The 24,543-nt window shown below is 37.1% G+C and overlaps 3 protein-coding genes across 4 annotated transcripts; all 3 read left to right on the top strand.

Annotated features, from left to right (window-relative positions):
• The first annotated feature begins 1,091 nt into the window (after positions 1–1,091).
• Positions 1,092–2,754, top strand: LOC113670706 (uncharacterized). The gene has a single exon (XM_027186882.2). It carries the CDS (start codon positions 1,092–1,094, stop codon positions 2,616–2,618), a length of 1,527 nt encoding a protein of 508 aa, XP_027042683.2. The 3' UTR covers positions 2,619–2,754.
• A 3,878-nt stretch (positions 2,755–6,632) lies between these two features.
• Positions 6,633–7,897, top strand: LOC113670715 (serine protease 23-like). The gene is made up of 2 exons (XM_089202435.1): positions 6,633–6,792; positions 6,921–7,897. Exons 1-2 carry the CDS (start codon positions 6,714–6,716, stop codon positions 7,724–7,726), a joined length of 885 nt encoding a protein of 294 aa, XP_089058561.1. The 5' UTR covers positions 6,633–6,713; the 3' UTR covers positions 7,727–7,897.
• Positions 7,898–8,271: 374 nt separating this feature from the next.
• LOC113670708 (syntaxin-binding protein 1) lies at positions 8,272–23,555 on the top strand. Of its 2 annotated transcripts, XM_089204509.1 has the most exons (31): positions 8,283–8,383; positions 8,461–8,510; positions 8,630–8,711; positions 9,358–9,434; positions 10,435–10,510; positions 11,322–11,366; positions 11,809–11,861; positions 12,070–12,156; positions 12,981–13,046; positions 13,340–13,407; positions 13,927–14,014; positions 14,103–14,143; positions 14,398–14,443; positions 14,734–14,777; positions 15,029–15,075; positions 15,542–15,596; positions 15,956–16,016; positions 16,527–16,592; positions 17,166–17,249; positions 17,491–17,579; positions 17,891–17,940; positions 18,064–18,124; positions 18,428–18,476; positions 18,869–18,964; positions 19,401–19,485; positions 19,891–19,903; positions 20,071–20,104; positions 20,197–20,283; positions 21,003–21,039; positions 21,325–21,400; positions 21,972–23,555. In XM_089204509.1, the coding sequence occupies exons 1-30, from the start codon at positions 8,356–8,358 to the stop codon at positions 21,384–21,386; spliced, it is 1,827 nt and encodes a 608-aa protein (XP_089060635.1). In that variant the 5' UTR covers positions 8,283–8,355; the 3' UTR covers positions 21,387–21,400; positions 21,972–23,555. The 2 variants fall into 2 exon arrangements, with proteins under 2 accessions (XP_027042687.2, XP_089060635.1); XM_027186886.2 differs by lacking the exon at positions 12,981–13,046 and having other exon boundaries at positions 8,272–8,383.
• The last annotated feature ends 988 nt before the right edge of the window (positions 23,556–24,543 follow it).

Raw genomic sequence — 24,543 nt, 5'->3', positions numbered from 1 at the left:
GGCCAGCCAGGTATTGCACGGTAAGCTTGCACTCAAAATCCGATTTCGTTTAACTTTCCAATTGGAGTGCTTATGTAGAGATATGCCTCACCAGTCCATTGTGAAATAACTGTGTTATTTACATCTGGACTTTTGCAGGTTTTATACTCATTAACAGAGATTGAGATGCCTCGAGCTTTTCTTGTAAGGAGTAATCAGATCAAAGAAGAGACTGGCGTTGCAGCGGAAAACAGCCGCAGTAAGTTTTTTTTATTGAATGTATAGTTGTGGATTGAATGGAGAAGTGGTCTAGGATTTTGTGGTCTCTTAATGCGTTTGTTTTTGTACCCACCCATATGGCTGTCTCTACCTAACTGGAAATTTTGCATGGTATGATATTGCACTTTTTTTACTATTTTATTTCAGTTTAACTGAATAATAATACGTTCTGGACAACGTTTGCGCAACAGCGGGTAAATTTTAAGACAGGCTCGAAATAGCTGGAACCGCTTTAAAAACCCAAATGGCGTCAAGAAACATATTATACATAGCTTTTAGTCTTTTCATACACTGATTTCTACGTAAAGTCAAATAAGATTGATAAAATTTAGCCCGTTTTTTTGTGCCGATGAACCACCTAAAAAACTTAGTATCTGCTAATTTTCAAGCAAAAACGAAATTCATCAAAAATTCGATAGAATTTCATCCGAGTTATTTTATTTTCTCGATGCTTGTTTTGGATACTGCTTCCTTTTAAAATCTAAACTAATTGAGCACGTCTCTTTTTTCGACCTCGTAACGAACAATCTGATTTTGCAATCTCTTGAATTAAGTACTTATTACACTAATTACTTAACCAATGTGGGGTTTATTTTAATTCCGCTGCGTTCTGATCTGCCGCAACTAATTAATGCAGAGAAGGGGCTAAAAATTCCACGCTTCTTTCATTTTAAGAGTTATTGCGAAATTCCTTAAACGTGTAAAGCTTTTTTGCTACCACAATGTTGTAATAATATTCGCCTACGAAATGTTTTTTTTTCCTACTTTCTCATTTTTCCAACCCCTCATCATTTCTATTTTTATCAGCAGACAATTCGAACCCTGATGAATCAATGGCGGCAAAGAAAATGCAACCGGTTATTCACAGATCAGCGTTTTCTATTGTTCAGCGAGGCTCTATGTACCATCGTGAGCCAGCCGCGTCAAGTTACTTCTACCCGTCATTACATCTACCATATCACAGTCATATGACAGAGTTCCAAAGTCTACCAGGGACGTCAGTCAAATCACTTGCCTTGCCGCAGCCAAAAGCACCACGCTTTGCTTGTCACCACCCCCGTGCGTCCGTCATTTGTCACACTATTGACCCTGTTTTCAAACCGATGTTCCCTCGAAGAGATGCTATTCAACCATCCTTGTTTGACCACAGTACCATTTTCCTCCGTGAAAAGTTTGAACGTGAGAGAGCTTCAATAGTGAAACAAGAAAACAACGAGACACTTCAACAATGGTTCCAAAATACGCCAAACGCAAATGAGGATAGCCAATCAGCGGCTGCCTTCAACCAGGCCTTGCTTTTTTCATACGGTAAAGAGTCGGAGACTGGGCTCAACATCTCGGCCATGTACTGGAATACCAGGCCTCCACTGTGCGACTCATTTACAGAAAGTATGGCGAAGGAGCCAAGAGATGTCCAAAAGAGTGAAGAGAGAGTTCAAGATACAGGAAATTGGTCTTTTCCCCGTAATGCTACGGAGGCGGAGGATTCAAACGAGATTCCGCTTGAAGGAGAGCGGACTGATGGACTGGATGCCAAAAAAGTTAACACTTGTGATGAAGGAGCAGTGGATTCAACAGACATCGCTAATTCCCCCGATACTGCAGCTGTTAGCGAACAGCAACGCATGATGGCGTATGAAAACAGCCATGCTAAAAAGCCCAGGTCCAAGCATAGATGTGATGAGTGTGGCAGAACATTCACTCGCTCCAGTACTCTCGTAACGCACAAACGAATTCACACTGGAGACAAGCCTTACGTCTGCAAACAGTGCGACCGCGCCTTTAGACAGCTTGGTAACCTGACTCGTCACCAGCTTACTCACACAACGTCCAAGCCATACATCTGTCAACAGTGCAACAAAGCATTCAACCGCGCTTCTAACCTTCACACCCACATGCGCACACATTCCGACTACAAGCCATTTAGCTGCGAATTTTGCGGCAAGCGATTCCACCAGAAAGTCGACATGAAGATCCACCGCTACACGCACACGGGAGAAAAGCCCCACAAGTGCCAGAAATGTGGGCGAGGATTCAAGCAGCTGACCCATTTAACCTACCACATGAGAACACATTCTGACGTGCGCATGTACAAGTGTGAGTTTTGTGGCAAAGGCTTTAATCAGAAGGGAAACCTGAAGGTGCACGTGTACCGTCACACGGGAGAGAGACCATTCACGTGTGATATCTGCGGCAAGGGTTTTACACTGGCTTCAACTTTGAACACACATAAGAGAACACATGCACCACACAAGCCATTTCAGTGTCAGTACTGTGAGAAGGCTTTTTATCAGAAGAATGCCCTTAAATCTCATTACATCGCCTCTCATCCTTTCACAGGAGGCGTATCTCTGTTGTGAGGATGTAGTACAAATTAAAAAGAGACTCAAACGGCGCGTAGAATCCTCCAAAAAGAAGTAGTACACAATATTTCCTAATTTGGGCTGATTTGTATTGTTGGTGAGAATAACTATGTCAAAACTATAAAATATTTTAACCAGCAAACATTTTGACAAAATATTTAGATAGCTTAAGATAAGATTGCAGATAGCTTAATTTTTCGGATAGCTGAGTTTTGAAGCTAGTTATAAAAATAAAATATTCGTTGATGCTTTTTTTTTCTTAACAAATCTGTAATTAAGAATGATCTGTAATTAAGAATTTTGGTTGGTTCTTTCCCTTAAGGTGGAAGTTTACAACTAACTGAATTGTTATATATATGTGTTAGAGTGATTTGGAGATTGTAATGGTGATAAATGGATAAAAATGTTACAAATAAAGTTTTAATCTTTACTGACTTCCACAACCTTTTCGACCGAGTGCTGCACGAGAGAGAACATGTGTGGGGTTTGTTAACCTCGCCTAAATTTGTTTTTCTTTTAAAGCACTCTGCTTCACATACAAACGAAGAGGATAATAATTGTTTTGAACAACCACGCATATACTTATTATAATTTTCCTGGCTTTCCATAGATTACCGTAATAATGTATGCCAGGCTTACCTTGGCGTTACCACCCCTTATTCATTAACCCTTTACTCTCTAACCTGATCAGTATGCATGTTCTCCATACTACTCCCTAGACATTTCCTAAGGTTCTAACACGGAGAATTTGTTTAACAATCAAGAGATTCTTAAGTTGGTGGTCATCTCCTTTATTTTCATGACCTTAATGTTTGATTCAGGGCTGATGTTGTAAGGATAAATTAGATGTTAGTCACTCTTAGGAGTTAAAGGGGTTAACCAGGGAGGGGTATTTTAGAGCCGAGGGTATTGAACATCATAGCAAATAATGGGGATTTCATGATTGGCGCGCACAACCCAGTACCAGTATAAAGAGTAATATGGTCAGTTTTTTCTTGGGAAGAAAAATTTCGTAGCTGTACGCATATTACAAACACCCCTTGATTTCGAAAGGGAACCCTGCATATCAGCAAGTAGTTGCATAATCACAAACCATTCTATGCTGCAATGGACTTTTCGCCTAAGAAAAATCAAGGATTTATTACTGACAAATCCTAATGAAACATCTTCACCATCATGCTAACCTTCCTTCATGAAAATTAAGAATCAATACTATTAGTTTGAACTTTTTATGTTGTCTTATGGCATCAGTGTTCGATAAGAAACGATTGTGGCTTAGCATTTAATGTTTATCCTAGTAACTTACGTTTACTTTATAGCAAAGAAAGCTTTTGTGGTCATTTCTGCTCTTGCTACATATACAGTCGTGAAGCCGGATAAACTAAGTTTTAATTCCCTTATTTAGGTATTCTTACACCTCTACTCCAAGTCGAACTCGTATTCCAATTTTAAAATTCTACTCCAACTCCAAATTGATCTAATTTAGATCTCAAGTCAGAGTTATAAAAAAAATCAAGTACAAGATAATGACTTCAAGATGTACGTGAAGGATGTACAGAGACTTGCCAAAAATGAAACACTGGTTTCCTTTTACTCTGAGTATCCGACGAGTTACTCACCTTTTACCTCTACCGAAATTCGGTATTCTAAGTTTGTGTTTACACTTTGCACGACATAATAATTACTTGAACCACTTACATATGTAACGGCTCCCAGATTTAAAATTCTGATTATTATATACCTTTTGTCCTTTAATGTTTTGTAAGTGAAAACAAAGGCAGCAACGAAATTAAGAAGAGACGTTAATGCTTCTATACACAGATACAGAAATGGCAAAATAACCTCAAAATTAGAAAAGCATACCATTTTTTCTTGCACAGTACAGTTTGAGCAATGTTTTGTTTTACCTATACTTTAAGTCTTAGAAAAGTATCTAAATATTGTTTGATCATCGGAAATAATCTTGTATTTTATTTTCTAAAAGGGGCGGGCGAAAGTTCTCAGTTTTGGCGATACTGAATGTAAAAGATCCCCTTAAAAATAGTTTTTTTCCCTTATGTGTTTATTTGGACTATCTTCATTTTTATGATTTCCCATCCGTGGTATTTATATACTTGATCTTGAGAGAGCTATTTCTTGAAAAGTCTTGCGTAACTAAACAGTATTTTGGTGATTTTGGGAGTGGTCATGAGAAAGGGAAATGGATAATTTGCTTGTTTCGGGAGTGAATTTGAATGCCGAGAAACTAGTACGTGTAAGTCAGCTTAATCAATCAATCTTTTCAAGGCTATATTTAATATCAAACTTCCTGGTTCTATTTTCTTTATACATTGAGGATCATTTGTTATTCATTCAATCTGCAATAGAAGATTGGACTGAGTTGCATCGGAATAGATATTGAAGAAATTTGATTAGTTTGTAACCTAACTAAAAAATACAATGAAAGAACTGCACTTTGACCTAAGACCATATTAGAAAACTTTATCATGAACAGTTCCTAATCCTTAATGCTCTAAACCCGGAATAGAATATGGAAAATATCTTCAGGGGTTTTTTCCTCGAATGGTAATACTTTTTCTGATAGAAGGAAGCTTTTGTTTTACGACCTTGGTCCACGCTGCATGACATTGGCAGTTTGCATTTTCAGGAACGTATATCTGATCACTTGATGTTAGTTACGCTTTTTCAGCGATCTCGCGTTTTCTTTTGGTCGGGTCTGAGTCACACACGTTGTTAAAACCTAATGGATTTTCAACCGGAACAGTCAAATAAAACTGCGGAAAAAATGTTTTTTTTAATTAAAATTTCTTCTCCCAACCTTACTTTTAGATTAGAGGCAATTGGATTTATGTTTGTTTTTGTTTCCTTTCAAAGGCTGCAGAGATTATTCTTGGGATATTTCACACTCCTTGCGACAACTTCAAACGGCGTGACTGTTTTCCAGATGTTCATATGCAATTGCAAAATTTCCTGTAAATTTTGTAAATATAGGACAGACATATCAAAAATGTGTATTGTAAAATGATTCCCTTGCAGCTTAAAACAAAATTATTTAGTACGTGCAGGTATGACTCTCTATAAGCCTTACAAACTGTTCTTCTACTACGAAACAGCAATTATCTGGGAAATCCCTAAATATGGATTGTGGGTGTTGTTGATTGTGTGTTGCAATTTAAAGCTTATCACTCCCAAAGGCTGAATAAAACTTCTTCCTTATATCATTTTCATAAAATACTGCCCACGCATTTGTTTGAATAAAAGATAATTTCCCCATTATTCAACGTTTGTCGCTAATAATTTCCAATAAACTGTGGCTAAGAAGGGTAATCACGTGTGGCTTTATTTTAGATCAGAGTGGCTCTAAATATATCTGGCGTTAAATGAACTTAATCAATTCAAGTTTGAAAGATAAACAGACAACTTTGTTTACTAACTTTGTAGCGAAGAATCATTCTGCGGCTGTTCTATTCACTTTCGATGTATCTGTGAAGAATTGTATCTCATTTAGATAAGCTTGATAACTATTAATGCTATGTCAGCCCCAAGCGTTTTTAAATTTGAGAAAAATTTTCCCAACTTTCTCAGCGCCAAACGATTTGAAGCAAAAGACTTCAACTTATCAGTTTACTTAGTGCAAATCCCATTCATTTTTTTTTTTTTGAATTGTAAATAAAATTGTTTCCTTACACAAATCTTCCCATTGCGCAATGGCATTATCTGCTAATATACTACAGATATGATCGTATAACGGAGCTTGGACGACCTGTTATTACAAATGTAACATTTTACAATCCTTTCTGTTAGTTTTCATAAGATTCGGAATGAAGAAGTGCAGCTCTAGCTTTGGAGTTTTATGATTAGAACTTGTTATGTAACTTTCTACACTCCATTAAAAAAAAAGGAAGTCCCCACGAAGCTTTTCGTTTATCCTGTTTTGACATAGTCATTTTTCAATTTTTTTGCCGTGGGCGTAGTATGTACGTGTTTTACAAACCTAATTAAGTTATTCTTAACAAATTCTATAAAAGACGATCAGAATTGAAGTCGAACCCAGAAGAAAACTGGTTAATTCAACGCTGGTTGGTGAAGAAAATGCTTTGCTCCAGAATTCTTTTCGTGTTTATTCTTAGTGATTTCATCTCTTGCCGAGGTTTCGAAAATGATTATCAAGGTAAGTAAGTACAGAGAACGTTTCGATTTAAGTTACTGCCTTAGACAATGCTTCCAGTAAACAGAGAATCGATTTCAGCTCTAAAAAAGTATTTCCCCTCTAATTTCCAAAAATTCAATTTGTTACAGATGCAGTTAACGTAAATGAAGTGGAGATTAAGAAGGCTACCTTTGAACAAGAAAACGCAGATGAATTTGACAAATACAAGAGGAAGAGTATCGTGGGCTCAGATGATAGACTTCGCGTAAAACCTGAATCAGTGCAACGCCTGCCATTTGGAGCTATGGTGAAAGTCAAGATCAGTCCCAGCGCAGGGTCATGCTCCGGAGTCCTGGTTGGGCCCCGGCACGTTTTATCTGCCGCACACTGTTTTCACAACGGAAATGAGTTACTGGCACCGAGGCGATCGTTAAACGTTGGTGTGCTTCAGAGTAACCAACGTTTTACCTGGTATCGTGTCAGACAAGTTTCTCTCCCGCGTGCATGGTACGGCACAACCCCTATGAATCCTGAAATCGATTATGCAATTTTAACCCTCAAGAGACCCCATGGGAGACCGTATCTCCGCATCAAAGCTTTCTCCATGAAGAATCTCCAGCAATTCAGCGCCATGCACTTCGCCTGCTTTCCGAACGACAAACGAGAAAATTCAATGTGGTATTCGTCGTGCCCTGTCGGTTGGCAGCCGAACAGTACCACCTACCGAACAGTCATCATGAACACCTGCGACGCTGCTGGAGGTTGCTCGGGGGCCGGCGTTTATGTGTTAAACAATAGGAACCAAAATCGATATGTCATCGGGGTGTTGTCGGGAACAGTCAATAGCAAGGCGAAAAATGTCATGACACGCTTGACCTCGAAAAAGGTGAAGGAAATTTGTCGCTGGATTGGAAGGTTGGCAAAATCAGGATGCCGCACCAGTGGTATTCAATAGAACTGAACGCTTACGTATCGATTCTATGATTACACAAGTTTAATTAAAATTAAAATGATAATTTCAGCAATCCTTTAGTGACATAAAAGTGTAGAATTTAAAGTTAATTAAGATATCGTTTAATGAATGTCAAATTTCATTGAGGTCACAAATAAATGATAAAATATCAGAGAAGATTGTTCCTTCCTTTGCTTGTTGTAAATTGAATTCATAAGTTTATGATTACCAAAAACATCAACATAGCGAATTAAATAGCTGCAGGCTATCCCGAATGTCTAAATAAAATTGCAAACAAAGTTGTCACGTTAAATATAGGTGGACAAAGGTGTCCATTTTAATTCTTTCAAACTATTGTGGAGTAACTAACTGCTCCTCGTCAATCTTATTACACTCGGCAAGTTTTTTCGCTGCTAGTCCATGGTCTCAGAATGAGAAAACAAGATCGAAGTTGAAAGTCGCTTACTACACTTTCGAAAACGAGGCGCTAGCTCTCTTATCGTATCGAGCTCTCACGCGCCCTAAGCACGCGCCGCGCGCGAAATAGGAGTGTGCACCGCCCATTTGGCCAGGTTGCTGAGGGAAGTCGCCATCTTTTTTGTGGATAAAAAGTGATCGAAGCAGAAGGAAACATGTCTTTGAAGGCTGTGGTTGGACAGCGTGAGTTGAATATTTTACCTCATTATTTTAATTCCTTAAGCCATTCATGAAATCTGTTTTTTTTTTACTTCATGAAGGTCTAATGCAAGATGTGATTCGCGAAGTCAAAACGGCCAACGAATGGAAGGTAAGTACACAGTAAACTATGATTCACTTGTCAGAGTGATGTAAACATTAACTTGATGGCTGACTGAAGCACCAATAAACACAGGAAATATACCTAATCTGAATTTTTCAAAATAATAGGTTCTTGTGGTGGATCGTCTGAGTTCCAGGATAATTTCATCATGCTGCAAAATGCACGACATCGTCGAGGAAGGCATAACAAGTAAGTTTTTCTTTTTAAATTTGTTTACCTTCAACACTGGAAGTTTGAGCTTTAGAGATATGGTTATTGTAAGACTATCATTGTGATAACTTCTCATCGTTATCAGATTGAAATCCATGGAACTATGAAATAAATTACCCAACGGTGAACCTGCAACGTCATCTGCAGAAATGTTGCAGCAATATTGCACGTAAATATTTTACTGTACGATCAAAATCGATCCTTTACTAGCACTGCTGTATTTAGAATATGATGTCCATTGACGTGATATCGTTTGTATACTTGATACCTTCTTATCATCTTGAAATAGATGTATGAATAAAAAACTGGCTTGAGGTAGTTTATTTCATTTTTTCTCTTGAGTTTTTTTGTAATCAGCAAATTGAAAGTTCTGTAGAGGGAAACGGATAATGCCTAGTTGCAAGATTTGTGTATGTACTCATTGTCAGACTGGTGAAGGACAGTAGAATTTAGGTTAATTGAATTAGTTTTGCTTTATATACTGAGTTGATAAGTGAGTTGGCTGTGGTAAAGACATTCGAAAGCTGACATTTCAAGTGTTAGCCCTTATTATTGTGATGTATTTATGTTTATCACACCTGCCCAGAATGATATTCATATTTACTGCATGATGAATTTCTTTCAGTTGTTGAAGATATTTCCAAAGTCCGCCAACCACTACCAACCTTTGAGGCTATATACATTTTGACACCCGAGGAAACGGTGGGTTATTTAAGTTTCTAAAGAAACTATGGTGCTGCGTTGTTAGGAAAGTATAACAAGATAATTTTGGTATTATCAACTGAGTTGATAATGTAAATTGGCCACTGTAAAGAATTTCATAGCTGATGTTTCAAGCATTAGCCCTTTCTCAGGGCCAAAACACTTGCTTCGACAAAGGGCTAGTGCTTGACATGTCAGCTTTGAAGCTCTTTGCAGTTGCCAATTGACATTCAGAACTCAGTTGATAATACCAAAATTATCTAGGTGGGTTGTATAACTACCTTTGCCTCATTTTTAATTTGCCTTAGATGTAGATGAAAAATCACACAAGTATTAAAATACCAATATAGAAGATTATACAGCCACTGCAGTTTCCCAGTTTTTGAGTGATATAGAATACCAACGACAGATTTAGATGTGTCAATCAATTCTACAATCAGAGTTCTTCTTTAAAAGCAAATGTTTTAGAAAGACTGGGACATTTCAACTGTCAATAGTACCCAGTCAAGGGTGTAATTTGAGAAAACAATTAACACATGAATGAAGTGTCCATGAACCTGGCTACATGCTATTTCTTATTTTCCCTCTTCTTCAAACTTATTGACAGCCCAGCTATTGATAGTTTGCAAGTGGGATTTGGTAATTATTGTTAGATGGTGATATAGATGTGGCAGAAATATTATGTTGTGGTCAGAGGTTACTCCTTAATGTGTCAAAGGTGGTGAGGTTTGCTCTCTCCTACCTAAGAAAAGAAACAAAAAGGGAACCTATTAAACCCTCAACCTTGAACAGTAGTTTTGGCATGACAAGGCCTTACCTGCATTGTAGAGCTGATATGATGGCCTTGGATTCTCAACTTATTATGCATTCAATGACTACACTATGTGTGATTGGTTAATTTGTGTAAGTGATCTTGGTTACAGGTATGAAGTAGTACTGTTTCAGTGTTCTTTTTAATTGAGTAACTGACTTCAATATATTTGGTTTCAAATTCTTACAGTCAGTTAAAGCTTTGGTTGAAGACTTCACAGAAGGAAATCACAGATATAAGGGTGCTCATGTATTCTTTACAGAAGGTACAGTTTACCATGGTGCATAGAAGTATATATCAGCACAAAGTAAATATTTTGGGATAATTAAGAATTCTTCAAGTATTAATTTTTGCAGATGTTTTGGATTGTTCCAAATAGTCTTGAGTTCAAACCTTCTTGGGTAACCCACTTCTCCTAAGAAAACACCAAAATTTTCTGCAAAATTTTCTTATTCTGGGGATTAGACTAAAAGTAAGGGACTTCAAATTGTGTGGCCCACTTCATTATTTTTAGGGGAGCCTTTTTCAAGAAACGAGGTCCAACTAGGCTATTTGGCACCAAATCCAAAAAAACTGAGTGCTTTTTGAGACTTAACATGGGTCAAACTTGCTGGACCCTCAGCTGCCATCTTGAAACATTCCTGGCAACAGAAAAAACTAGGGTTTGAATTAGTGCAGAATCCCAGATGTTTTACCAGTGAAATGAGAATGAAGAAGAGAAAGGCAATTTAGACAGTAAGTGGCTATAATAGTTTAAAGTAAGTTTATAGAGCAGCCATCAAATCAGTGTTGTTGTCAGTGATGTTTTTGAATAATTTATTTCCAAAAAATAGTATTTATCCTGGGGTCTATTTTAAATTTTTATTTTGTACCCCATTTGATGCACTAACATAGATTTTATGTGGCATTTTTTTCCAATTTGTGGAAATCCTGCAAAGCTGCAGCTCTAGAATAAACCCATTTGCAGATAGATTAACACTAATTTGAAATGTTTTTGAGTTCTGAAAGTTTCTGCTTTTTTGTATTGTATCATTATGGAATGTAAAGAAATTGCGGTACCTTTCTTTCCACACCAGTTTGTCCAGACTCCTTAATCAGTGAAATTGCAAAGATTTCCAAATGTAAGTACTTGTTTGGTATTTCTTTAGTGTACAATACTAATGAACTGGATACAAGGTTACTGATATGTAGTGGAAATATGTACTCTATGTACATTAAGGTGAAAGAAAAAAACATGCACTGAACCTGTTACAATTTGAATTGTCTTTGCAATTAACAGTCTTTACAGTTCTAGCTGTCACTCTCTGGTGTACAAGCTAAGGCTAATCTGTCTGTGAGGTATTCGTACTGTCATAAGCTTTTGAGGATCAATCCTGTGTGGGTTAATGTTTTTATTGGTTCCTGTCCTTACTCAAAGATTTTCTCCAGGTTATCTAGTTTTCCTCCCTCCACAAAAATCATCCTTTCAAGTTCTAAATTTGACCCAGAAAACCTCCTTTCGTTATGCTAGTGTGTCTGCAGGTGTCTGATAATCATCTTAAATCATTTTGTGTTTTATCTTAGATGTGAAGACCCTGAAAGAAATTAACATTGCATTTCTACCATATGAGTCTCAGGTAAACTGCTGCAGTTAATAAATTATTGCATGTACTTGGTAACTGTTAAAAGAGAGTGAATTTTCACAAATTTTTAGCTGTAAATTCAATAAATTTACCCAGAGTCAGCAAATGTATGGAGGTATTAGCCAGACTATCACAGAATAAATTTAATTCTACTAATAATATTAAAAGAATGATCCAACTTGAACAATCACTTGTTTTTCAGGTTTACTCTTTGGACACTCCAAAAGCATTTCACAGTTTTTATGGGCCTGAACCATCAGACCAGTCCCAGCGATTCCAATATTCTGAGGTACCTATCTGTTAAAATTTGGACTATTAATGATCATAATCATGATATTGCAAAAAAAGGGAACTATATGTAAGAAATGGGTGCAAAGTTTTGTTTGGCAACAATACCTCCAGATTTTTTTAAATTCCTTTCATATGTCACATATTCCTAAAGTGGAATCAAAATTAAGTGAGGCCGTGTATAGGATTTTTATCTGTATCAAGTTTAGAATCATCCTGACCTATATTTCTCTTCCTGGCTTCCCCTTGAATTCTATATAATCCATTAGCATGGAAAAATAAGGCAGTTTTTACTTGGAACAGTTATAAAGGGCTGAAAATAACAGAGGAATAAAGAGCAAAAAGCTGTTTAAAGTTGGAGAGGCTACAATACAAAATTTGAAGGCCTTCCATGATTTTTCTTTTTGAAATCATTTTTGGTTTCTTACATGTAGTTATGAATTTTGTTGGAAAAACTGATTATCGATAATTAATTCAAAACTGTAGTTAATCAACTCATTCAAGGATATTGTTATTAGCCTATCACTATTTTTACTGGTGAGGAAAGAGGAAAAAGGAGCAATGCCTTTTATCACACCAGGACATTGGTCAAAATTTTGGAAAAATAAATAGAACAGAATCTACAAATATTGACATCTCAGTACTATTTGAGGACCATCTGTTGTAAAATGTTTGAAGGTAATAAAAGATTATATTAATACTAAGCTCTCTAGTGGATGATAAGTGAAGCTTTTTCCATCCTTTAATTAACTATGCCCGGATGTAAAATTTAAATTTAAACATAATATTTGGCATTTTCTTTTGCTGTTGTGTTGTTTACTTCAGAGTGATTCCGGAAGCATTCAGCTTCAAACATTTTCAACTGCTAGTGCACTGGAATCACATTTTGAGGTACAAGGTTGTTTGGTTGAACTGTTTCTAACCCTTTAACAATTTAACCTTTCAATCATCTAAATTATGTATTCAGAACTTGAAGCTATTGAGTCGACTTGTTTTCACTTTCAGCAATATTGAATTCAAATTCTAATTATTTTACCTGCCATCAAAAGGGTTAAAAACAGACAGTGAACATTTTATCAATACCTTGGTTGTAATTATTAGTATGTGATGGTGCTCAGATAATGAGCATTAAAACAAAAGAAAAATCCCCCAAGTTTTTTATGGCCTGATTGTTTTTGCCTTAGAAAATAGCGGAACAGATTGCAACTCTGTGTGCTACGTTGGGTGAATATCCATCTGTAAGATACAGAAAGTAAGTAAAATAACTTGATAGACATGCGCAACCAAACCATTATGAAACATTTTTTCCAAGACTTATTCACTTGGTATGATATCCAATGATCTCTTCTTCCACAGATTTATTTTCATCCCTATATTTATGAAAATGCAGTTTGAAAAAGTTACACGTAGTCCTTAAAACTTAGTAGGCTCTGGTCAGCCTTCAATCACACAAGTGCTGGTTCTGGGAACTTTGCAACTGTGTTTCCTCTCAATTGTTGAGTTCCCAGGCAACCACATGACATTTATTTTTCAGCAGTCCTCAGCAGTTTTGTAATGGTTGTTTTGGCATTCATAGCTTTCTCTCTTTACTATCTTTCTAATGGTCCAATCAGTTTTAATATGTTCCTGGAAAGGGAGCTCATGACTGGGTTGTGTTGATTTACCAGCTTAGGTTGTGGTCTTCTTTCTACACTAAAAGGCTATTTGGATTACCTAGGCACCCATCTTCCTTGTAACTGAGGCAGCTATGTAACACATTGTTTTTGAACAGGGATGGTCTTCATCTTGCTGAGTTGGCAAACACTGTACAGACCAAACTACATGCCTACAAGGCAGATGATCCAGCTGGTATGGGAGAGGTATGTGAAACTCTTTTGGAGAAAAAATTTTAGCTGCCAGTAAAAAAGTGGTGTGGTGCTCTCATGCAGTTTATTTTGTGTATTGCAGGGTCCACATAAGCATCGCTCACAACTGATATTGCTAGACAGGTACTTCTGTAGTATACCTTCAGTTATCACTTTTTATCCATTTCTACATGCTGTTGTCCTGCAGGAAAATTAGATAATATTTCTTTCAGCTGAGCTTGTTGGCCATTTTGGCATGTTTTACAGGTTATGTCATATAACTTACCACTATTTTCTATATTGTGCAATTCAATAGATCTTAAAGGGTATTTAGAAAATGTGTAGGAAATTTTTATCTTGATGCTGGATCATCATGTCATACTTTTCTTTTTTTCCAGAGGATTTGACCCAGTCTCACCTCTCCTGCATGAACTCACATTTCAGGTTTGTAATACCTGTTACTCAAAAGTACAAAGTGTATTCTTGAGGACTCTTCTAAACAATAATTATTGCATGGACTCTGCTCAAAAAAAAAAATCTGAGAACTGTATAGACCTGAGGTCATATTGAATAATTTACATTTAAGCAATGCTAGCGTGGATGGTGTCTCAAAAGGCAACCCATTCTCTTTTGTCTCCCTGCCATTTTTGTATTTTTTCAAGCTCAGTTTCCACAGTACCATTTGAGAGAGTTTTGCATAGTCACAATGTCAAATATTTTTTCTAAATCTTCAGGCAATGACTTATGATCTTCTTCCAATTGTCAATGATGTTTACAAGTGAGTTTTTCTAACTTCATTTTGTGGAGTTAAAGAATGTGACTGTGATAAGCACTTGTTGTCATGGTCACTGTAGTTAAATTACAAATATCAGTTACTTAGATATTTTACTAGTGAGCAATGTACAAATTTGCTTTATAATAGTGAAGGGAAGCTGTACCTTTGTTAGTTCCATGTTTGGTATTACACTACTCGTTGCTTGTTATTACTATTGATGTACTATTTGTTTACTGGTAATCTTGTTGTGGTAGATATATTTCATCATCTGGTAATGAAGAAAAGGAGACTGTGCTTGATGGTGAGTTCATTATCATGTTTGTGGCATTGATGTGTTTTGACTGAGTGTAGCCACAAGGAGAGCAGTCATATTCGACCTCTCACTGTAACGGTGCTTCATTCAGCGATTCATGAAATCAGGATACACATCCGTAAACGGTAACAAGACAATAAAAGCATACAAGGATTACCACAATCGCCATTAATAGTTATGGAAGGCATCATCTGTCTCCTTCTGTGCCTCTGATGGAAAGCCAACCATTCTCGACAGACATGCACCGCAATTGTATGAATTGTCGGGGAACCTTGATGAAAACTTTCAAAATCTTCCAAAATACATTGATATGTTTATTTGATACCCAGGGAGAGTCTTGCTATTGTAAGTTCAACAAATTACTCAAAAATTAACAGAAAGTCACGGTTCTGGTGAAGTTAAACTACTAAACAAAAACTGTTCGTCTTTTAAGTCATACTTTCTCTATTTGCAGAAAATGATGAAATGTGGGCAAGGCATCGTCATGAACACATTGCTGATGTCTTGAGGTACAGTTGTGCATTTTACAGTAGTTGCTTTGAACTTTATGGCTTCTTTTTTAAAACAATTCTGTCTAATGTTAACGTTATAGCTCCGTTTTGGATAATCTTTGTACAAAATGGCGGCCTTCGTGTCAATCTATCTATCTGATTTTTGGTGCCTTTTTTAACGGTGCGAATGCGTGATAAAAGACATTTTTGAAATCTACCGGTACGATCTTCTATTTGGACAGTGCATGTACTTTCTCTAGTGCCTTTTTTCTCTTTAACTGATAATTATTGGAGGGCCTCGAACCATGATACAATTTGATATTGAGATTACTTGAACCATTTAGTCATTTGCTGAAAGCCATTATTACTTTTCATAGGAAGGTCAATTCACAAATTAAAGATTTTGCAGCAGACAAGAAAATTTCCACTTCTAACAAGGTACCATGTGAGATTTTGTTTGATATGGATTGTCCTTCTTGAAACAAAGAAAAATTTAGGCCTCTCACTGTATTGCAGTCATCTTGAAAACCTGGCCTCATTTTGATTCTCCTAACCCCGTGAGTGACCAAGACAGAATTTCTCCTTACAAAAGCAATACAATATCGAGCAGACAAGTGATGAGAATAAAGAAAAATATCAACCAGGGGTTTATAAGTTGATCCAATACCAAATTCTCCGAACTAACATCGTGAGTATTGTGCGGCAGACAGTAAGGAGAATTACTAGTGAGATCTTTGGAGTGAAAGGTTATAAAGTAGACTATGACGAGGTTTTTTTAACACTATTTTATATATCATATCTTAACGCCTTTGTGCTTTGTACTCTATTTAATGTGAAGGTCATTAGTTTAGTAGAACTGCATAAATTGACACACAATTAGAGAGTACTACATTTGAAAGGTTTCCAAATCATAGTCCATATCAGGGAAACCTTTTCTTTGTTTTTCAGACAACAATGAAAGATCTCCAAGTGATCTTAAAGAAAATGCCACAGTATCAAAAAGAAGTTAGCAAGGTGTGTGTATTGAATAGTTTAAGAAAAGGGTTTTTTCTCCCACATGTTTGTCTGCATTAAAACACTATGAACTTAGTAGCATGAGCTGTGGATGTAGAGGTAGCTTTGAAAGGAAAGTTCCTTTTTATGCTCACAATAATTATACAGTTAGCCAGTGTTGGGCTTTCAGTTTGTAGAAATGAGCGAAAGAGCGAGCGCTAAGAAAAAAACATAAGATGAAAGCAACAAAGGTCTGTAGGCCAATTTGGGAATCATTAATATCAATTTGTGGCATATCTTGGAAAAGGACGATAAAGTTCTCCAAGGTCTTTGTTGCTATGTATTGTTCAACAAGTAGCTGACGGATTGGCCGACACTTAGGGTGTTACATTGGTTCGGTCTTATTCGATACTACTACTTGTTCAACAAGTAGCTGACGGATTGGCCGACACTTAGGGTGTTACATTGGTTCGATCTTATTCGATACTAGTGTGGTATAAGACTGCAGTATGGAAACATTTTCTGTTTTGCTGACTTTCATGTGGTCAGTTATTTTATATCATTTTGACACGAAAATCTCGAACATTTTTTCAGTTCATCGTTCATCTGCACCTGGCTGAAGACTGTATGAAACAGTATAACCAAACAGCTCTCAAGGACATTTGTGCCGTTGAACAGGTGGGTTTGATATAATCAGATTAGTGCAAGGGTCGGGAGGTGAAGCCATGCTCAAACTTTTAGTCTTAAATTTACTAATCACAGAAACTGTGCTTTGTTTAAGTTTTTCCTGCCTCACATATAATTGCAAAGAAAGCTTACAGAAGTCAAACTTTTGAGCAATTACGTCAAACTTTTGAACAATTGAGTCAACCGTTTTCAAGGCTTATGCAAGTAGCTTAGAACCTGTGCTTTATCCTAGGATCTTGCGACAGGAGTTGACAAAGATGGTGAAGGAATCAAAGATCCCATGAAAAGCATTGTACCACTGCTGTTAGATGGCAATGTCCAGTACGAATGAAATTTTCAATTCCTCCTTACTTATTGTTATTACTACTTGCGGAAACATGTACCAATTGTTTTGAAAAGCGTGAGTGAAAAGAAGATGGCTCTTCGTCCCACCGCAAGTTATGTCGCCTTAAAGCTGAGTTCTTTCGCCCTTAAGTGTAGTCACGTCGCCTCACATTTGATTGACTCATAATCGCAAAAATTTCAATTGAAAATACTCAATTCTTGTCGTTTTTTTTTTTTTTCATACGGTTGGTGTAACTAATCAAATTTATTTATCCACCACTAAAATAACCTTATTGTTTTCTTTACAGCATTTCTGACAAAATTCGGATCATCCTATTGTATGTTATTTTTAAAAATGGTAAGTTTTGAACTCTTTTGAAATGTTTCAGGAAGCTTTTGGACAATGTTTTGTTTTACAAGCGTAGGCTATTTTCAGTCGCTAAATGTATTTCCCTACGTTTTATTTCCTTTCTTTTTATAGGTATTAGCGAGGAAAATTTGGCAAAACTCTGTGAGCATGCGCAGATTCCACCCGATTACCGGTTCGTCAAGCCTATTCCTTCATTTTAATCTTGTTGCATATTATGTTTTTCGTCTACTGATCATTTTGAAAAGACTGAAAACTGGCCAAATACAGAGTTGAAATAACTAAAAAATTTTGGTTCGTTTTATTCGACAGGTATTGTTTTTAGTGGCTAGCAATGAAACTGTGTTAATCAGTATTAAATCAAAAGAGAATCATTATAAATTTTACGGGTTCATTTTCGTTTTCCACGATGCATTAACTAATCTTGTCAATACAGTACGTATTTGCATAACCTTGAATTTGTTTCTGTTGTTTTCAGTGCCATAATAAAGAACATGGCGTATCTTGGGGTTCCCATTTTACAAGATGTATGTATACTTCTTGTTATGCTCAGATTGTGGGATAGTATTTCGTCTCTGAGTTTGCGATTTTAAGCTGTGTTATTCCGAGTAATACGTCTTTGCCATAGGACGTAAAACTCTAATTGCATCCTAAGAAGTCCTCGTCCGAATTTTGTATGTTTGGTTTGGTTTGGATTGGTTTGTTTTTCTGTGACGACTTGGGCAACAGCTGATTTGTTTGTTTTTCTGTGACGCTATTAATGCAAGACTCAAATAACCATCGGTAGTTGTGATTGGTCAGTTTGGCCGATTTCAATCGTCACACCTGGGTCCGAACCATTTGACAATTTTTAAATTTTTAATCGCGGAAATTTTTTTCTTTATTGACACAATGCTTTTCTTAATTATTCTTGCTTCAGTCTGGTGCAAGGAAAGGAGCAAAGCCGGCAAGAAAAGAACGTCAGTCTTTGTACGAGTTGTCACGTTGGGTTCCCTCCGTAAAAGATATCATGGAGGTACGAATATAGTAAACTTTCTCTACGCCTTTAGGAACGTAACGCAATATTTGGCGGTTTGTTGCAAGGAAATCTATATTTAAGCATGGTTCTTGTAAACTATCCTGAGAGTAATCTCTCTATGAGAGTCTCCCCTACTCCCCAACCCCCCCGCACCCCGCGAGAGAGGTTGCTGGGAGGCTACTGTCAAACGAGCTACATTGTTTTTCACGAAAAAAAGAAGAAGCTGAAAAAACTCCAAAGAAAAGACCAAGAGGGTGCCCGATTCCACAGACTTCAAGATTCATGCTGTGCTAGATCTGATATTCAACAACTGCAAGCATTCTACCAACAAACGGCTTCTCTTTATTGTTTCCTCCACTGCTGGGTATTAAAAGTCGAGGTTCTTCCTTATCAAGAGTTAACCATGCGATGTTTTGTTTATTTTCGTTCTAAGGAAGCTGTGGAGGAAAAGCTCAGCAGCACTTCATACCCATTCGCTTCACAACGGACAGCGTCTGGTGCAATGAGCAGTAACCTAGGTACGTGACACAAAGTTGTAGTCACGTTAGGTCACACTATCTGCAGAGATTTCGTTATACTGAGGCTACACCTACCTCACATACTGCACACTGACAACACCAAATAGAGACCACATTTATCTGAGCATATGCACCCTGAAAACACCAAACACTATCAGAAAATAGCGAAAATCAGAATAGCGACCCTTTATAGTGGATTTTTATCGTCATATACTCGATTATTCAAAGGAAGCAGTCGTGTAGCCACAAATACTCGAGGTAGGGCACGGTGCGTGAATATATATAATCAGAGGTGAAATTATGATGTCTGTGGGGGAGATGAATAAGTGTTGATGCCTTAACTGTCTTGTTAAAAATGTCGCCCAAACTTACACCATTTTTGTTATATTTCATTTCCTTAAACAGGCAAAGCCGTGAGGTAAGTGTCTTTTATTATAAAAAGAAGGCACTGTGTTATTGTTAACTTTTTTGTGTCTCCGTTTGGACAGATGTATTTTGAAACAACTTATTGTCAAATAGTATCAGACGAGAACCGTTCCAGTATTTTTTTTTTGTAACCATTTTTTTTTTTCATTGTTTTAACAGTGCCCGTCTCTATGGTCATTGGCATAAGGAGAAGGTACACCTTTTTATACTCCGTTTTTCATTTCCAAAGACTGCCCCGGAGCTTCAAGTCGCAGCTGGAAAACAGTTTTTAATGTTCTCTTTCAGGGCTCCACCGAAGCTCGAGCCGGCCCACGCCTTATCATCTTCATTGTTGGTGGAGTTTGTTTCTCAGAAACAAGAACGGCATATGAGGTAACGAAGTGTTGTTAACTTCAACCGATAACAGCACATTTTGAAGGCAAGTTGGTAATCCGGGAGCTAACATCAAAGTGGTCTCAAGGGCCAATCAAAACAAAGGAAATGGAGCCAATGAGAATGCATTGTACAAACGAGCAAAATACCAGTACGCGCTGCAGAAGTGACAAAGCCGCGGTTGGTTTTAGCTTCAGTTTGCGTCTGATTGGCTGAGAGAGGAGCGCGCGTTCTGTTAATCACAGAGCGAAGTAGAGCAAAACGAACGTTCTATCTCTTCGTTTGTCATCGAAATTTGCCTTGAATTGCTTTTCAGCAACGATTAATCATGTTATCTGAGAACGTCGTCCACGGTAAAGAGATCGCGTTGCCGTAGAGCGTTGCTACAGATGTTCTCATGTTCAAATGAATCAATGGCAAATTAACGTAGTAATTGTGAGGTCATAAGAAGCTCCGAAGTTGCAGATCACTGAAAGATGTAGTTGTTTGGGGTGGGATGATGGGTTGAATGGGATGGGCAAGGGTTGAAATGTGTCCAGAATTTATAACAATAGAGGATGTGTGTTATTCATTTTGTTGTTGGGTAAAATGTGGAGATCTTACACGTCACAGTTGGATTCTTCTATCCCCGTTTCCACTTTTTAATCTTAAAATGTATCAACCATTACTGCGAATTCTTGTTCAGTGAAAGAGATTCAACTTGTGCCTTTGACCTACAGGTAACTGCTGCGAAAAAGGATTGGGAAGTGTTAATTGGCAAGTGACCTTCAAATTTAAAACATTTTTTATGTAATAGTATACAGAATAAGGATGATTGCTGGTTGGTGCAAATCACCCCCTCGCTCGAGGTATTTCCAAACTCACGTGACTCTCACTCATGAGAGAAGACGCCGGAAGAGAATTGACTTGTAGTAACTACACATGCTTTGGGTATGTGTATGCAGAGAAAGGGAGGGTGTTTTTATAGCCAATCTAAGTAACTTTTTCATCAGTTTTTTTTTCAAATGTGGTGTTTGCCATGTTTATTGTTTCATTGTACAGGCTCCACTCACATCACAACTCCCAACAGTTTTCTGGCTTCATTAAGAGAGTTGGCTGGCTAAACATGAAAACACGGGTAAGTCGGCTTTTTCATACCAGACTTGGTAGAAGTACATATACCTTCTCAAGGAAACCAAACAAATAAAAAGCAGTTGATTGATTTCTTTTATTGTGTCCATAGTTGTAAAACATGGAACGACTCCACAGCTATTTTAGTACCAAGGCCCAGATGTTGTTGGAGTATAAATTTGAGAATAGAATAACGAACAAGACTTTAAGTCGTAATGTGACTACAATTTGATTTATTATTCCGAGCAACACCATATTCTCCACACAATTGTTTCCGCCATTAGAATGCTTATGTCAAATTATTTGTAGTCACTTTGTCTTTGTTTTAGTGATCACCCATAGTACGACTTATCTTAACCTTAATATCAGTATGGATTTTCTCCATACTGTTCTCTATGCATTTCCTGTAGTACCTTTCAGGAGAATTTGTCTTACAATCAAGAGCTTCTTGAGTTCGAGCTCATTTCCTTTATCCTCATGACCTTAATGTTTGATTTAAGGCTGGTACTGTTGGGAGAAATTGGATGCTTGTCACTCTGAGGGGTTAAAGGGTTGATATTTCGTTCTTTTTCTTTCAGGTAATAGAAGATGAGAGAATATGATATTTGTCTGTAATTAATAAGGTTATCAGTAGGACAACAATAAGGTGTAGTCACCCTTTGTGTAACTGGCAGTCTTTTTCTTATCGGCAGTGATGATCTCCTCTCTTTTTTTCACTGTTGTTCTTTTTTGCTTCTTCTTTACCTTTGTGCCACTGTGAAAAGACTGCCACTGGCACAAGCTCATGGAAATTGTACAATGAACTGAAAATTTCGAGCTTAGGGATTGTTCATTGATGGAGAAGTTTTGTTCTGTGTTTCTTGAAACATGGTTTGAAGGACCTGTTTATTAACATTAAAGTAAAAAGTCTAGACTTTTTGCTCATTTAACTTTTCTGTTCATTATACAAGCCAGATAGATTTATTTTTTGGTGTGTCTGCTCAGTTTTAAATCACAGACGATGTCAAAATTTGGCAAGAACGTAGGCAATGCACCCGCCTGAGGCTCGTGTTTTATTTTTGGCATCACATCACATCGCCACGACTGCACAGACACGGCAAAATTGAATCTATTTGTTTACTATTTTATTTATAGCGGCTTTTAATAAGTGCCTCGAATAATAATAAATTTCTACTGCGCTCTTCGTTTGGCTGAAAATACATTCGAGCCATTTTTATCGTTAACCTGCCTTACACGCAGTTTCCTTTTTCGCCTTTCCCTAAAAGCGCTTTTGTCAGCTAAATTTTTTTCTTTCACTCAATCTAGGTTTAGTGATACCATTATTTTAATTGGTTGCCAATATTCCTTTGGCGAATGGAAAACCTTAAGACTTTATCAATAGCTTCTTGTGTACAGAGATCTTGGTCTCAATTCACTAGTGGGGCCTCTCAGGAAAATGTTAATTTGTGAGTTCACGTCTTTTATTTCTCGACCGCTTTTCGAATTGCGTGCGTTCTTAATTAGCATAACACAACAGGTTATTGTTTGATAACAAGAGAAGTTACCTTCTTTTTTATTCAGTTTTTGCGTCTTGCAAAAACTACCCTAGACTTGAAGAGCGCTAATATATAAATGCCATAAGGGAGAGAGACACAGAAGAGGTAATGATGAAGCAGCAGAGCTCTAGGATCTCCAAGAAGGGACAAGAGTTTTCGAGGAAACGATTTGTGAATTACGATCGTGAAAAATTTTGATCATAATTTTCTAAGGTGTCAAAAAAGCGGCAGCAACAATGACAGAAACAATTAAATACCACGTGGCAGCTCTTGCAGCAAACGCGCAGATCAGTGTGTCCAATCAAGGCATCGGGAGATATGGCTGGCTTTATTTACTGGTCAGTTATTGATTTTCTATTTCTTTGTTACCTTAACATAAACTAAACCAAAGTTACTCTTTGGAAACAAAATGTAATTACTATGAATATCAAACGCAGACTACAATGCAGACAACAATCTTTGGGCAACACACTTTATTGACTAGCAGAATGAGACGCTGGTGCTAGAGATATGGAGTCAGTTATTGATTTTTTATTTCTTTATTACTTAAACATAAACTTAACCAAAGATTTGTTAATTTTTCTTGAGGTTAAGATACTTTTTTGGAAATAAAATGTTATTCGCCTACATTTTGTGTGAGCTTTTTTGTGGCCCTCGGCTTTGTTCATTTTTCCTCGTCAACTCACTGGAATTTGTTTAAAGTTTCCTTGAGCTCTGTTAGGTTTGTGCCATGCGTGTCCCACGAGTGAAAAATTTTGTGAACTGTATCCCTAGCGGAGACATCTCACTAAAAGGTATTATTTTGTCGTTTTGTTTTTGGATTCTCCAGGTTTCCTTCCTTTAGAGAAGCCTATACTCTAATTCCAATTTCGATGTAATTCTATTTTCATTTACTTATTTTTGTAATTTGGATCACCTTCAGTTTAAATTCTCACTGTAACTGAATGTTGCTGGGTTGGCTAGCTATATCACAGTAGATCACGCTGAAACAAGGCAGGCAACCTATCGGCAACTGGAACTAAGCTCCGTTTCAGCCGGCAATCCTCCATTTAAACCAGCACCAGTAAGACTGATTGCATATGATCGGAGGTTAGTACGTTTGAGCCAGTGGTTTCCATAACAACCAACTTCTTTTGATTCAGAGGTGTAACATTTTCGTTTTTGTGAATCTCATCACATCTGAGGGAACAACAAATTTATGAAGTTCGACATGTTCTGAAAATTCCGAGGACATCTTGAAAGAATTGCAACAGAAACCTTTCTCCAGTGCCCTCCCTTCCAAAATTAGAGTTTAGGGGAAGGGGTGATCCTTTACAAAGACTTTGCTTCTCTTGGATTGCCCAGACTCTATTTTAGAAAATGTGTCAGCTAAAGCTGTGATAGTATGTACACTGAATTATGAACCATAGAAGTCATCTTTAAACATTTGCAGCTTTTGTCTGATATGCAAAGTCATATTAATGAATTTATTTGACACAATATAAAATAAATTTGTTGAATTACCATTTAAGAGTTTTTGGTTTCAGTTCTGTGGGCTCAGAGGGAAATTGATCTGTGGTGCCGCTTGGATCTTTTTCAACCATATTTAGTCCTGGTTTAAGAATGAGGTGCCTCG

This window comes from Pocillopora damicornis, chromosome 4 (assembly GCF_964200805.1).
Source record: "Pocillopora damicornis chromosome 4, jaPocDami1.2, whole genome shotgun sequence".
In the NCBI taxonomy this organism is placed as follows: Eukaryota; Metazoa; Cnidaria; class Anthozoa; order Scleractinia; family Pocilloporidae; genus Pocillopora; species Pocillopora damicornis.
The sequence above is the reverse complement of the archived record's forward strand: the minus strand, read 5'-3'. Positions and strand labels throughout refer to the sequence as shown.